The sequence below is a fragment of the Mesoplodon densirostris genome, chromosome 2 (genome assembly GCF_025265405.1).
Source record: "Mesoplodon densirostris isolate mMesDen1 chromosome 2, mMesDen1 primary haplotype, whole genome shotgun sequence".
NCBI classification, from domain to species: domain Eukaryota; kingdom Metazoa; phylum Chordata; class Mammalia; order Artiodactyla; family Ziphiidae; genus Mesoplodon; species Mesoplodon densirostris.
The window spans coordinates 147,622,806-147,637,577 of NC_082662.1; the positions used below are offsets into that span (position 1 = coordinate 147,622,806).

A 14,772-nucleotide genomic window follows, 5' to 3' on the forward strand; every position below is an offset into this window, starting at 1 on the left:
TGATAAACAGTACCCTCCTCAGAGGATCAAATGAAGAAATACATGTAAAGCATTTAACACAGTGTCTGGCACATAGTAGGCTCTTTAATAAAGACTACTCACTGTCTCATTAATATTAATGAAATAAGAACACTCATGCCCATCCTGCTACCCCACAGGATCGCAGGCATAACCAAGTGAGATAATATACGTGTAAACCTTTAAAACATCAAAGCACAACCTCTGGACACCAGTCATGCATGTTTGGCGTAAAAGTCTTTAACTAACGATATCTTGAGTATTAAATGAGATTGCCAATGTGTAAATTCTTTGAAGATCTGCAATGGAAAGGAATTAATACAACAGATCATTAGTGCCGTGGTGTCCCCTCACTTGTGTCACTTTCATCCTCCTGGACCAGCCAAGGCAGAAGCACCATGGAGTCAATGTGCCATCATGGCCTTGGTATACTTCCCCATGCTCTGGGAGCCCTTAATCCAGGCAAACGACCACACCCACGAAGTTACCAAGGACTGAGCAAGCATCAGAAATAAAATAATAAAAACTCAGCTGTATGTCTTTTCTTACTTTACTTTCAAAAGTCATTTCAGCTATTTCCAAACTTTGTGTAGCTACAATACCATACATGCCATCCTGTTTAGTCGCTCTTCTCCAAAACTAGTTAAGTAATACCACAGATTTAAAAGGGACAAGTCCCTGGTAACACACAAAGAGAAAAAGGCATGTGGATCCTTAAACTATTAGTCAAAATAACAGTCTAGACCATAAGCTTCTGATGGTAACTAGTGGGTCTGTGCCTAAACTCTACTCCAAAGTGACTGACATCATGATACACAACACAGAGCACCTAATAATGAACTTAACCTAATGCATGATAAGCATTACCCTGTGTTGGGCACTGAATATAAGGATAGAATAAGGCTGCTCCTACCTCATACCCATCAAAGGCTTTGACAAGAGAGGCAGGGTCACACAGAAGCTAAGGGGTCATCTCCCTGTGCCTCAGTTTCTCTTTGTTAGATGAGGGTATAACAGAACCTCTCTCGTAGGGTCATTGTGAAGGCTACGAGCTGTAAGGCTCTTGAAATAGTGTTGGCACATGGTAAACACTACATACACGTTAGCTGTGGTTATTATAATATTTTCATTCTCGTTATCATCACAACCACCACCACCTCCTCTCCCACCACCATCTCCTTTACCTCTACCATCTCCTCCACTTCCATCTCTGCCACCACCACTATGATCATGGTCATGACCATCTCAATAGCCTGTAAGACTCAGCCCCTCAGGCTGACTCAAGGACAGTATACTAGCTGATATAGGGCAGTTTGGAGACAAGACAAAGTTCCCCCCGGTCCTCAATGAAAGAATCCTTCAGCTTGCCTTGAAGATGCACTTCCACAGGCTCTGCTGCCCACTGTCCCTACCCCAAGGAATCCGGAGGCAGCTGATGCTTGCCCCATCTTGCTTAAAAGACATCCTCCCATCGCCCCCCCCTACTCTATGAAGGAGGGATAACCAATTCAGAAAAGCAGCAAGATCAAGACATCTTGCTCTTTGGCTAGTGAGAACCTGACCTTTTGTAATATAGCTAATCTGGGACAGGTGGCCAAGAGAGAGTATCACAAACCATGAAACTGGTACGTTCTGAAAACAAATGTATGGGCATTAAAATGTTACAGCTAACATTCAGTGACCAAAAACAACAGGGCACAAAGAAGCTTCTCAGGGCAGCCCAGGAGAATCCCCTCGCAGCTACCCGACTTCACGGTTAAGCATCTTTGCTCCAGGAAAAAGAAAAGGCATTTCACTGACAAAATTAAAACTCTATGGATTATAGACTAAAATATAAAGTATCCTAAATCCAGAAGCCATGGAAAGAAGACGGGAAAGTTTAGACAGGAGAAAAATGGGACAACCAACTTTCTATTGATTTAGCAAAATCTTTTGTTTAAAAAACAAAGAAACGGTTCCACTCCTCTTCTAAAATAAGGGTTTGAATTTTACAAGCCAGGTCTGAAGCAGAACAAGTAGAAACCTTTTTTCTCCCTAGCCGTCTACCAATAGCAATTATGGGAAATGGGACAGATAAGGCTGGCTACATGTGCTAGGGGAAGGGAAGTGAAAAATATGAGTCATCTTGCTATCTTTGAATATCAATGGGAACAGAAGTCCTTTTTGGACTGACCACATTCCAGTAAATGTTCTGGCATGCAACTGGGCATTGAGGAAATCTGCTATGTCTGGATACACCATAGAGAATTTAATCACCCTGAGCCCTCACCAAGTCCACTCAAGGCCCTAGTGGCTGAACCCCTTACTCTGTACCACGCTGGCTCTGACATCTGTTATGTTCCACTGGGCCAGTGACATCTGGTGATCGATGAGCCTTCATGTCATCGTGTTACTGAGGCTCAGCCTTTGATGGGTCTCCAAAGGGCTCTCAGAACACGGCAATCCTTCATGTCAGACCAGACTGACAAAACAGCTTCTCAAGTTGAAAAGGAGAAAGGGGGGACAGAGGAAGAGCACATGGGGAATGCAGAAAAGAAGGGGAATGTGGCGAAGAAATTGACATGAGGGAAAGATCTCTAAGTGGGGAGGGGATGATGAGACCCTTCTTCCTCCCCAGGAACCCACTGGCGCTGCCAGTGGAGCTCGGCTATGCTTGAGCCACATGTACCCAGATTCCACTGCATCTTCGTCCATCTTCCCAGCAGTGAGCGGATCTGGGACTTAGTGGCGAGCTATTCACTCTACTAGAAACTCCTAGAGACTTCTAGTAGTGACAGAGAAGCAAACAATCAAGAAATCTCATGTGAGACAAAATGATAAAAACTCATAGATGATGAGATTTCTGTTATGTAGACTCAAGTGATTCCATGATGGGCATTTTGTTCCCCAATAGAATGTTTGTTTGTTTGTTTGTTTGAACAATAGGCCACATGTGATATAACTCCTCTTCTACTTTTTAGCAGCACAAACATTCATATGTACAGACTGAAAGTTTCCAAAATTAACCTTTTATAGGCAGGGAACTTAAAAATCCTTTGAACATATTTAAACTTGGCATTTATTGTTTTCCGAGAAGTTTGAATATAACAAACTCCATGGGGCAATATTTAATCTGATCTTCAAACCATTGAGTAAATACATATATTGTTATATAAATTCCTTCACAGAACATGATTATAACATTTCCTGATTTTAAAACTATCAAACCACTTCAGAAGTTTCCTTTGATTCTCCAAGCTGTACAATTTGTAAATTGAACAAGAATCAAATGACACTTGGCATTTGGAGGCAGAGTGAAGACAGGAAATAACTCAGGGCCAGGAGGTGAAAGACCTCACTTCAAACCTTGGCACCACTGCTTAAGAGCCACCTGGCACTGGACAAGCCACTAGATTGTTTCTGGACCTCAGCATCCTCATCTGTAAAACAGGAACGGGACATGTGCTGCTAGCGGTGATTAAAGAACCTAAGAAAAAGAAAGTGAAAGCCATCTAAAACCCCTAAAGCTCCCTGTGAGAATAGAAGGCAGAAGAATTGTTCTTTAGCCTTTGATTGCTATTTGTCTCATCTCTACAAAATCAAAAGCCCCTCGGTGTAACTCCCTGACCTACAGCAAGAAGGGAATGCCACACACCGTGTGGGCACAAATTCAGCCGCAGCCCGCGTCTATGGGAGAAAAGCTGGGCCTCCAGCCTCAGCGAAGGCAGGCCACGTCTGTGCCCTCGGATTATCTACCTGGCTCTGCTACACACCACTGCCAGTCTAGACAAGAGCAAAGAGCCCCCTCAATAAAACTCCCCACTAAAGAATGAAAAATGTTTTTAAAGTACACATATTTTCATGTAGGAGTTAGGCCAAAACACATCCCAGAAATGCAAGACACATCTATACTATATGCGACCCAATAACCCACTGTGGAAAATTACCCACAATAAAACCAGACCTTCTACGAAACACTGCAGACTTATGGAAGTTGATGCCAGCGAAGATCAGATTTTCTAAATGTTGCCTTTCTCACAGTTTCAACTCTTTTTCTATATTATCTGGGTCTCTACACAGAGCAGTGAAAGGCAAAAGATCAGGAAGGTTGTAAATGTCAGAGTCCAACTAGGAATCATGGGTCTGGAAAACTCTCGTCAGGAGAGAGGAAATTAAACAGTGGAAATAGAAGGACACAAGTGAAGGTTTGGCCGTGGTGTAGATTGGTCCCCAAGGTGGAGGATTCAGAAGCCCAGAATGACTTACTTCATTATGCTCCAGGCAGTAGATCATCAGCTCAGAAAGGATGACCACGCCGGTCCTTCCCACCCCAGCACTGCAGTGGACCACTATCGGGGGGTGCTGGTTCTTGGTGCTTTCCAGCATGCTGTTGGTATGGCGACGGACCGACTGGATCTCCTCCAAGTAGGCTGCAAGACAAAATGCAAATCTTGTCACTGATGTCCTGCATCGCTTTGCATACAAGTGAGGGGAAAAAAAACTGACTGTGAATTTTTTTTTTTAAGTGACAATAATTTAGAGTACTTACAAGACACTAATTATTTGGCTGGTACCCACTCTACAGTCCTGGATCCAGAAAGGACCAGCTGGGAGTCAATTAGTCCATGGGAGAATTTGTTCTTTAAATTAAATAGTTCTTTTTTAAAAATTAAATTCTGCCTTCCCCTCTGCAAATCCCAAAGTCCCCCAAGCAGATGATTCTCGACATTACTTACAGCAATTCCTACTATTAACAGACTGGGATCAGACACCAGCTAGGTCCCCTTGAAATGCCCGCCTGTCAGAGCCAATTTCTGGTGGGAAGAGCGTCCATCTGCCCTTTCTTCCTTCCCCTCACTGAATGAGTGAATGTCAGCTGAGGCTTGACTCCATTTTTAGATTATAAAATAGACTTTGGGGAGCCTGATTTTCAGCTTGGATCCCATGTGGTTATGTGAGTAGCTCAAGATAACCCCCCTTTCCTGGAGGCAACATGTGGGTGGGGTGTGTGCCACGTGCCCCGTCCACATCTGCTTAGCCCCACAGGGCTGTGCAGGAGACTGTTTACTACTCCAACTGGGCACAAACAGAAAATTGCTCAACCCAAGCCTTAAAGACTATTTTTTTTAATGGTCATGAAAAAAGGAAAAGTATATAAATGTAATCCTCAAACAATCCAAGAACCGGAAAAAGTCAATTAGTAACTGAGATTTTATAGTAGCTAGTTCAGGGGAGAAGCAGATTTGAAGGTTCCTAATACTCAGAAAATCTCATCCCAGTGCAGCAGTGTAAAACCAAATGAGGAGAAAAACTCAAACTGCTGAAGAGAAAACAGCATCCAAACCATTCTCATAATTTTTTAAAATTTATTTATTTATTTATTTATTTATTTATTTATGTTTGGCTGCATTGGGTCTTCGTTGGTGTGCGCGGGCTTTCTCTAGTTGCCGCGAGAGGGGGCTACTCTTTGTTGCGGTGCACCGGCTTCTCACCGCAGTGGCTTCTCTTCCTTGCGGTGCACGGGCTCTAGGCGTGCGGGCTCAGTAGTTGCGGCTCGCGGGCTCTAGAGCGCAAGCTCAGTAGTTGTGGCTCATGGGCTTAGTTGCTCTGAGGCATGTGGGATCTTCCCCAACCAGGGCTCGAACCAAGGTCCCCTACATTGACAGGCGGATTCTTAAACACTGCACCACCAGGGAAGTCCCCATTCTCGTAATTTAAAAGCACCTGTTTACACCCAATGACTAAGAACTCCAATTTCCTTTATAACCTTATTTAATTAGTAATCTGAAATAGTTTACCCAAATAAACGTCTACTACCATCACCATCACCACCACTAATAATGTAAAATGAGATAGAACAAAACAAAAGAGGGAAGGCAATCTGAGGTGACTAGATAAGGTAGTTGCTATTGGTACCAACATGAGCTAAATACTGAGCATGGAATTCCTTTCACAATTTTTTTTTCCAAAGGGGAAAAGATACTAGGCAATAACATTTTCTGACGGCAGGCAACGTTCACATACAAGAGACAAGGCTTTTCTTGTGCTAAATTTAAGAAGAGAAGTAAAGGAATATTGATCAATAAAGCTGATGCCACCATCAAGGGGAATTTCATGAAACACAGAGAAATTAGATTTAAGCAGATTCTTTCTCCAGCAATCATATTAATAAAGTTCCTTAAGGTGTAACTCAGTGAAGACCTCTGGAAGACAGTTTGACCCAGTTCCTCTGCATCCAAGTAATCTCATTTAAACACAAACAAAAATCTCCTAAAATTCTTAAAAACCTAAAGAGCCAACATTTCTTAAGACCCTGCTCAGCACACTTGTCCTGAGTTTCTTAGAAAGGTACATTAATAAATACTGTTTAAAAATATTCTCTGTATTTTTCTGTAATTTAGACTGGCTGTCCTTAAATTGGTTCTGATTTAAAAGATTTGATTATAATTTTAACCATCTTATAAAACCTTTTATCAGATCTGTTAGCCAGTCATCAAACGGATCTACTTTTATTGTTTCCATTTTCTGAGTCTTGCTTCTAATAAAGCAATTAGCAAAACAGTACCAGAAAGGAATAAAAAGAACACTGTTATGAGGAAAGAAAGCTCTGCAAAGGCCACTGTGCTCATTAATATTTTGAGCTGCAGGTAACTGTTTGACCTCAGGCCAACCACCAACCTGCTCTAGATCTCATTCTAGATCCTTTGATTCCAATCATCTTTCTTAACTCTCAGTGTCCGACTCCTTAAGAACCATCATCACTTTAATGAAAAATGAAATAGCTGCATTGACAAATAAGTGTGCATCAGAATCTTTCTGTTGGAACTTGTGAAATGGTACTTTTAGGTACTTGAAAACCTATTCTCTCTTCTCTCCCCCACCCCTCCTACTCTAAGTGAATATCAAAATAAAAATCAAGGTTTTGACATTCTCCAACCTCCTTTTGTCGTGGCCACAGGTCTTCTGCCAGCTGGTGAGTCAACAACACAGCAGGTGTAGTAAACTGCAGGGCACCCTCAGGCCTCCTTCCTAGCTGGGTGAGGAAGGAACGGGGTTTCCCGCAAGTGGAGGATGTTTAGGCAAGTCTGTGGAAGGGAAGGAGGCTGCTGCAGCCATCACCAAAAGCATCAGATCTCACCTCTGGACTGTGATCACCGGCCTGTCTTCGTCATGAGACCGCAAGAGCCTTTAAAACAAAGACTGCTTCATTTCTGCGTTCTAAGAGCCCAATTCAGTGCCTGGCACATGGTGGACACACACCCAGCTTTTGGCCTTACAAATAAAGTACTGCATACAATCTGGATGAATTAGTTTCTAAGATAACCATAGCTTGAAAAATACACATAAATTAATGAATCCAAAAATGATAGTTCCAAATACTACAAGTTGATTTCAATAATTCTTAGTATGTTTAATCGTAGGTATGAGAAACTACTAATTGGGATTTACTGCTGTAGGAAATACAGGGCTTCCGAGATATAAATTTTCATGAGAAATTTTTAAGGTTGTTTTTTCTTTATTATTGCTTTGTGTTTCTTTTTTTTTTTTGGTTGTGGTAAAATATACATAACATAAAAATTTACCATTTTAATCATTTTAGTGTACATTACATTAAGTGTACAGTGGCATTAAGTATATTCACAATGATGTGCAAGCATCACCACTATCCACTTCTAGAAATTTTTCATGGTCCCAAACAGAAACTTTCTATCCATCAAACAGTAACTTCCTATTCCCCTTCCCCCTTGCCCCTGGTAACCTCTATTATACTTTCTATCTCTATGAAGTTGCCTATTTTGGATAACTCATGTAAGTGGAATCACATATTTGTCCTTTTGTGTCTGGTTTATTTTATTTAGCTTTTCAAGGTTCAGACACGTGACATGTTATCAGAATACAAAAGGTCTAAATCAAGGTAGAACCAATTAGTTTACCACATTGGCTCATCTGCATAAATGGTAAAGAGAATATGATAAATGCCATGTATTAGTCTTCTCTGTTCTACACATACTACTGAAGTATTATATACTGAATGTTGTAATACTTTTGCCACTTAAGAGAAAGTAGACTCTCTTTCCATTTCACCTCCAACTGATAAGACCATTATCACCGTTGGTAAAACCCCGACAGGGAAGAAAAGACTTACACAAAAATCCTTGGACATCCTCTGGGCAGCCGTGATCTGGCCAATCAGTATATTGCAAATGCCACACTGTCCTTTCCTGCCCGGACAAAAGGTGCTTGACCTTTAAGCCTGTGGTTGCATAGCAACCAGAATCTGTTCGGAACTTTGTGGTGACCTTGAACTTGCCATAGGTGGCTGAGCTGTGCTTGGAACCCAGTTTGGGCCAGTATCGGTGGCTCTTGGTTCGTCCGCCTTCCTGAGTCAGACACAGAAGCAAAATTGGACATGAGTCAGGGGAAGCTCTTATCCTCTTAATCTTAAAATCTAAGGACAGCGGAAAACTTGAATGGCTTCTAAGTCACTGACTCAGTAGCATCATGCAGTGTCTATTCCAGAGTAGATTCCCATACGTTTTAGCTAACACCAATAATAAGATTTACCATGCAGTTATATCAATGGAAAAATCTAAAGATTCACAACTGGGCTGCAGTTGAATGTTAGAGAGAAGAGCCAGGGTGAAGACCAGAGGTGGGAACAAGCTAGGTGTGTTCAAGAAACAGAAAGGTCTTCAGTGTGGATGGCAGAGAGGAGGTTAGAAGGCCTCCTGGTCCACGGTAGGGAGTTTGGATTTCACCCCACCGTCAGTGGGAAGCCATCCAAAGGTGATGAAGTGACCTTAAGCAGAGGAGTGACAGATCCCAGTAATCGTTCTAGGTCATGCTTCTCATGTCGGATGCTCGGCCCTGGGCTCTCTCTGTTACACCCACCAGCCACTGACACTGTCTTTATCATCTAGTGTCAATCTCACGGTTTTTTTCAGCCTGACCCATTTGTTTTAGTTCCATTGACAACTGAAGCAGAGGAAAACTGGCTTTACCCCTCTTTTCTCTCCCTTAATTTTATAATCTTTTCTGGGGGTATGCATTCTCAACCATTTACAAAATGGGGTCTATTTTAAAGTTTTGCACTGTTTTGATATCATAGGAGTGGGAGCGGGGGTGGAAGAGATGGCAGCTTAGAAGGGGACCCAGCGGAAGGGGGTGGTGCGAGAGGAGAAATGCCCAGCGCACGAAGCTGGGGGAATGAGTGGCAAGTGAAGGCTGGCCTGCTCACAAAGCAATACAGCTTTGGGTGACACAAGTCATCTTGCCCTGATTCTTTTGGTTGAATTGAGTCTTCTTAAATTTGAAGCACACCTGCCTCTTTTATTTAAGCATCCTGTGAAAGTAGGTTTATCTGAGGCCTTTAATTTATAGAACTGCTGAATACCTACATCAATTACAGATTTCAAAAGACTGTTAAGTCTCTGGCTGCCTCACAGATCACTGGATTTTGTTCCTAAGACTGGTCCCTTCTTGTCACTCAGGTTTCAGCTCAAATGCAACCTCCTCAGAGGCCCCTGGGCTGCAGTCTAATCTAAAGTAGTCCCACAGTCACCCTCCATTCCACTACTGGTTTCATTTTTTTCCATGTCACTTACCACTACCCGAGCTGACTTTGTTCACTTTTTACTGTAAATCCCACCGGGATGTAAGCTCCCTGGGGACAAGGATCATGCCTGTTGTGTTTACCCTGGGGTCAGCACAGATGGTAAGTACACTGTTTTAAGTTGAATGAATCCCTTCCAAGGATGTACTTCGATAAAGTGATAAAACTAGAGATTTTCAGGAACATTTACTCTTTGTGGGAAGGTGGGACAAAAGGTCAGCCTAGAGAAGTACAACTGGCCCGAAAGAGCCCAAAGTCTTTCATCACTACCTTCTAATGGGCTGTTCTGGAAAGCATCTGCTCAGAAGAGTTACCGAAGGGAACATGACTTTTTTTGTTTCCAGTTCTTTCTGTTCCCCATCCTTTTAAAGTTGTTAGGAAAGGGGTATGCAATACCATACATATGGTAAACAAACAAACAAACAAACAGAAAACCCTTTTTCCTTAAACGACTTCGAAACATAAGTTAAAATTTAATGAAAGGAACAAAAGGAAGTGGTTAAAATAAAATTTAAAAAAAATCGAGACTGTGACAAGAGAAGAAACCCAAAACGTCTTCCCCCCAAGACAGCAAGCTCCAAGCGAACTGCTAGACGGAATGGGGGTATATGCCAGTTTTTGGAACACCACGTAGACTTCTCTAGTTACAAGGGAAAAACTATGTTTGACTTGGCAAAGGAAGAAAAAGAATTTTTTTTTCTCTCCCCAAAGAAAGAGGCCTCTACAGGAACAACAGCTCTGGTCTCTTTTCAGCTGATAAGCAGGAGGGCATGGGAGCTGGCCACGCCCGGGGTTGGGAATATACGCCGATTTACCCAGAGCAGCCCCAAAGTTCTCAAACTCCAGTGGAAAGATCATTGCTTTGTTTGGCACACGGAAGTGAGCTGGCTGAACTGAAGTTTGGTTCTTTTTTGTTTGCTTGTTTGTTTAATTTTAGTTCATGGTGATCCAAGGAAAAGAGTTAAGAGCTGGATAAAAACGGGATATAACAATAAATTATCTTTGGAAAAGAAAACAAACCTATATGCAAGTAAGGAGAGAAAAGAGATGCACGTCAGAGAGAAAAGGATTTGCAGAGAAATGGTGCTGCCGGAAGGAGGATGAGGCAGCAAAGTCATCGACACAAAGCCCATCTTCTGCCCCCCCGCCCCCGCCGGGACAGATGGCTGTACGGCCATTCCCCCTTACCTCCTCTGCGGTGACCATGGCGATCACATTCGCTCCCTGCTCCCACACCATCTGCCAGAAGTCATGGCATGTGTGCGGCAGAGGCCCCTGAGTGGCGATATAGTGCCATTCTGCCCCACCAACCACCACCTGGAAACCAAGGCAAGCATTAGTGAATAAACCCCAAGTCCAGGATAGAATTACATGCTGACCACGGGTCGTTTTGTAGCCACCTGAAAACCTTGAGTAATGTTTTTAGGCCAGATGTGTTAGTGCTATCATCAAAAGCCCTGACACCATGGATGGCTAGTGACACATGCTCACATGAAAATACTTTTTGCCACTCAAGCTTATTAAAATATACCTCATCATTTTTTGGTCTACAACCCACAGTAATTATGTACAAACCAGTGCATATTAAACATATATATAAAACATATATATATATATATATACCCACATATATAATATTACATGAATATACGTATAGAACCTAACAATTTGTTACAGAAATAATAGTTATGTTTCCAATGTGCAATGTACTGATAACTGCCATTCTTTTCTCCTTTTTCTAGTCTATTCCATTAAAAAAACAAAAGAAAACAACAACAAAAAAACCCCAACTGCTCTCGACTACTAAATTGATTTCATATACCACTACCATATTGTGGTCCACAGTCTGAGAAACAGTACTCCATGACATCCTTTTAAATAACAGAAAAGTCTACCATGGAATAACACTCCTTTGGGAGCAATGTCTTTCTACCACTGCCCTGGTATGAAGTGTGTCCTAAACCTCTGTTGTACCCGCTACTCTGTACCACATACAGTAGAGGTATTATGAACGTACTTAAGCCAACAGTACATGATATTTTATCATCACCTTCCCCTCGTACAATACCACAGCATCCAACTGAACTTTGGAGTCATTAGATGATTTTGGATAATAAAATCATTACCCCACACAGCTCAGGGTGATCTTGGGAGGATAATTCTGCAGCTATAAATATTAGCAGCAGAGACGCATCAATAAAAAGTCATGCCTCAAGTGTGAAAGCTCATGCTATCAGGGTGAAATGGTGGCCTCCGGAGGGATTCTTTCTGGGTTTGCCTCCATTCCTGTGCCTTGATACTGCCAAGTCAGGCTCCCTTACACATTCACCAGTGGGGATCTCAAGATGGTGCTAGGGGCAATGAAGTGATCACTTTTTGAAACTTTTTCTCTCATTTATTTTATGAAACTATATACTAACTTGATTCAAACAAAAACAATGTCAGTTATTGTCTCATTACACAAGGCATGTTTAGGTCAAAGCTGGCAAGCAAAATCCATTTTCCCAGTACTGGTGGGAGATAACACTCATACATTTGCTGGCTGGCTGGCTAGGAGTTTGGCTTATCTGCGGAATTGTGATTTTAAACATTAGCCTCTCTGGCACCCAACATATAGGAGCCATAAATACTTCCAGAGTATGCTGCTGCCTGGGGCCTTTCAGCATATTCCCAAGTATTGACAGGAGGGTATTAAAAACTGCATTAAAAACACAACCACCAAAGCTACTGAGGTAGATTTCACAGATGTGATTCCTCGTCTGGAGCAGATAAATCTCTGTTCTGTGTTAACGGCTGCTTGGAACCCAGGGAGAAAACATTGGCAAGACATACAACTCTCTTCCAAAAACACAAGGACAAGTCCTTGCAAGCTCTCTGGGTCTATTAAACACACCCATGTCTAACCCGGATCCACGAGATGAAATGTGGGCCTCAGAGAATGTGGAGGAAGGGATGGAAGGGATGTTTACAACACCCACTGGGCACAGCGCATGCAGACTGACAGCTTTTTCCACAGAGCAGATGGAAAATGGGGGAGGCGATCTGGCCAAAAGAAGAAGATAGTATATTACAGCTGTGGAAGATTTTCTCAGACAGTCTAGCAAGATGCAGCTGTGTGATCTGCATCTTTGCATGCATTATTTTGGTCATTGTTTCGTTATCTAAACTAAGCCCATGAAATTCACCACCGTCAGTTTCCTTCAGAGTTTCCTGGGGCTCAGTTTTTACTGTTTCATTGTTTTGAGAGTTCTCACTCTGAAAAATAAGAGTAGAATACACAATATGATCCATGAGAGTTACGCCATCCTATTTCTTTAGACAGGACTTGCTGACACTTAAAAAATATATGTGGTTATCTATGCTGGGTGAACAAAAACACTACACCCAACCATGGTACACTTCCCATATTCTGTATCAAAACCGTTAGAACTGATACATGGGCCAGACATCTGGCTGTATTTTAAAGGCTCAAAGGAACCTACCTATAATTTGGCTACAGTTGAAAAGTCCAATGAAGAAAGGAAATAAGGCCAGATACAGGTTTTCTAAGGTTACTGATCACAGCAGACTACGAATCTGAACCTTGTATTGTTGAAAAGCATCCTGTAACAACTGTAACAATTATACTAATACAATTCACATTAGTACACAGATAATTCCCCTACTTCAGAGGTCAGAGCAAATGGTGACATTCTAAACAAATATGTTCTGTCATTACGAGCCCTGAGGAAGGTAAGCTATTTAGGAGACACTTCACTGTATGCACACATGTATCCATAACTCTAAATTCTAACTGACGTAAAGCTAAGCTGACCAACTTTAAAGTCTATGAAATACTGAGATATGAAGATTTGGAGTATTTGAAATAGTAACAAAAATTTAATGACCCAAATGCATTGAATAATGTGGCAGATCTTGCAAGATTCATTATCAACCACACCATTATGGCTTATGTTTAAATTAGCGCACTTTTCTAAATATCATGCAAATTTGGGACTTCAGCTCTGGGACTTGAGCTCTAAAATGCCTAACCAGTAGTGTTACAAGGGAGAAACAGTAAGTTTCTGTGGCTCTTGAACATCATAACTCCAGTGACAGAAATATAATGCCTGTGATTTCCAAATTCTCCATCATCTGCAAATTACGAACTGAAAGGGCTAATCCTCAGCTTTACCTGTGAGTTTTCGGGAGAGTTACAACGCACAGAGAGAAGAAAAAGTTAAACCCTCTGTAATGAGCAAGCTTCAGAAATAGCTGACCTGAGGTTTTTTTCCCTGAGGCCGCTGGGCTTCCTTCTCTCTGTGCAGTGATAGGCATGGCCTTGCAGTTGACTAAGAAAAGCACAGGAGTTCAAAAACACTCCCTTGGGGTTTGGGGACAAGCCAAGATGCACAGTGGCAGCCCGTATGTTTTCTCCTCCCTGCCTTTTTAACGTTAACCCAGCAATCTTCAACCAGCCTTCCCAACACGCCCCTCTCCACCTCCCACTTCTTACCTTGATGTGGGAGGCGTTAATGTAGCCTGTGTTATTTTCTTTGGTCGGTATGAGCTCTACGCGGTTCTCCTCATAGGGGACAACCTCCCGGATACGGCTGCGCTCAGCATTTTCTGGCAGAGCTGCTGTGCTGAAAACGCCATTTGCCTTTTTCTTTGGAATCTGCTCATATTCTGTGAACACCATTCCCTCTTCGAGCTTCTTCTTCAGGGTTCTGAACTGCAACAGAAATTGATCTCCAGCTCTCTGAATTATCTTATCCAAACACTCCAACCAAGCCACCAGATTTCTTAAAAATATTTACAGTGACAATGCTAATAAGTAGTTTCAAGATGGACAACTAAGGTTTGATTATTCGGTCTCATTACTGACCATATTGCTAGTGTCTCTTGTCCAATAACCAATTTCCGTCTCACTCATACCTTAAACAGAACAAATCTGCCAGACCAGGCAAGAGTTGAAATTCAAAATTAGTATTTTTGTTATTATCACCTCTGTTTAAAGTTCTAGTGATAAGGAGATTGTTCATCTTAATTACCCAAACGTCCGTCCCTCCACTTACACAGCTGTTCTTAGCTAAATTTTATGATGATACTGGTCCACAGTCCTCTAGTCGTGAGGATTAGACGCCCCACCTTTTATTTTTCCCACGGTCAAGCTACTAATA

The 14,772-nt window shown here is 42.1% G+C and overlaps 1 protein-coding gene across 3 annotated transcripts in view; it reads right to left on the reverse strand.

The window, feature by feature from the left end:
• Positions 1 to 14,772, reverse strand: part of PTPN14 (protein tyrosine phosphatase non-receptor type 14) — a 175,809-nt gene that overhangs the window by 8,681 nt on the left and 152,356 nt on the right. For all 3 annotated transcript variants that reach the window (XM_060091121.1, XM_060091122.1, XM_060091123.1), the window contains 4 exons: positions 14,106 to 14,324; positions 10,799 to 10,927; positions 8,144 to 8,378; positions 4,264 to 4,427 (listed from right to left, as the gene is read on the reverse strand). In XM_060091121.1, coding sequence (XP_059947104.1) covers positions 4,264 to 4,427; positions 8,144 to 8,378; positions 10,799 to 10,927; positions 14,106 to 14,324 — 747 coding nt within the window. The remainder of the gene's footprint in view (positions 1 to 4,263; positions 4,428 to 8,143; positions 8,379 to 10,798; positions 10,928 to 14,105; positions 14,325 to 14,772) is intronic.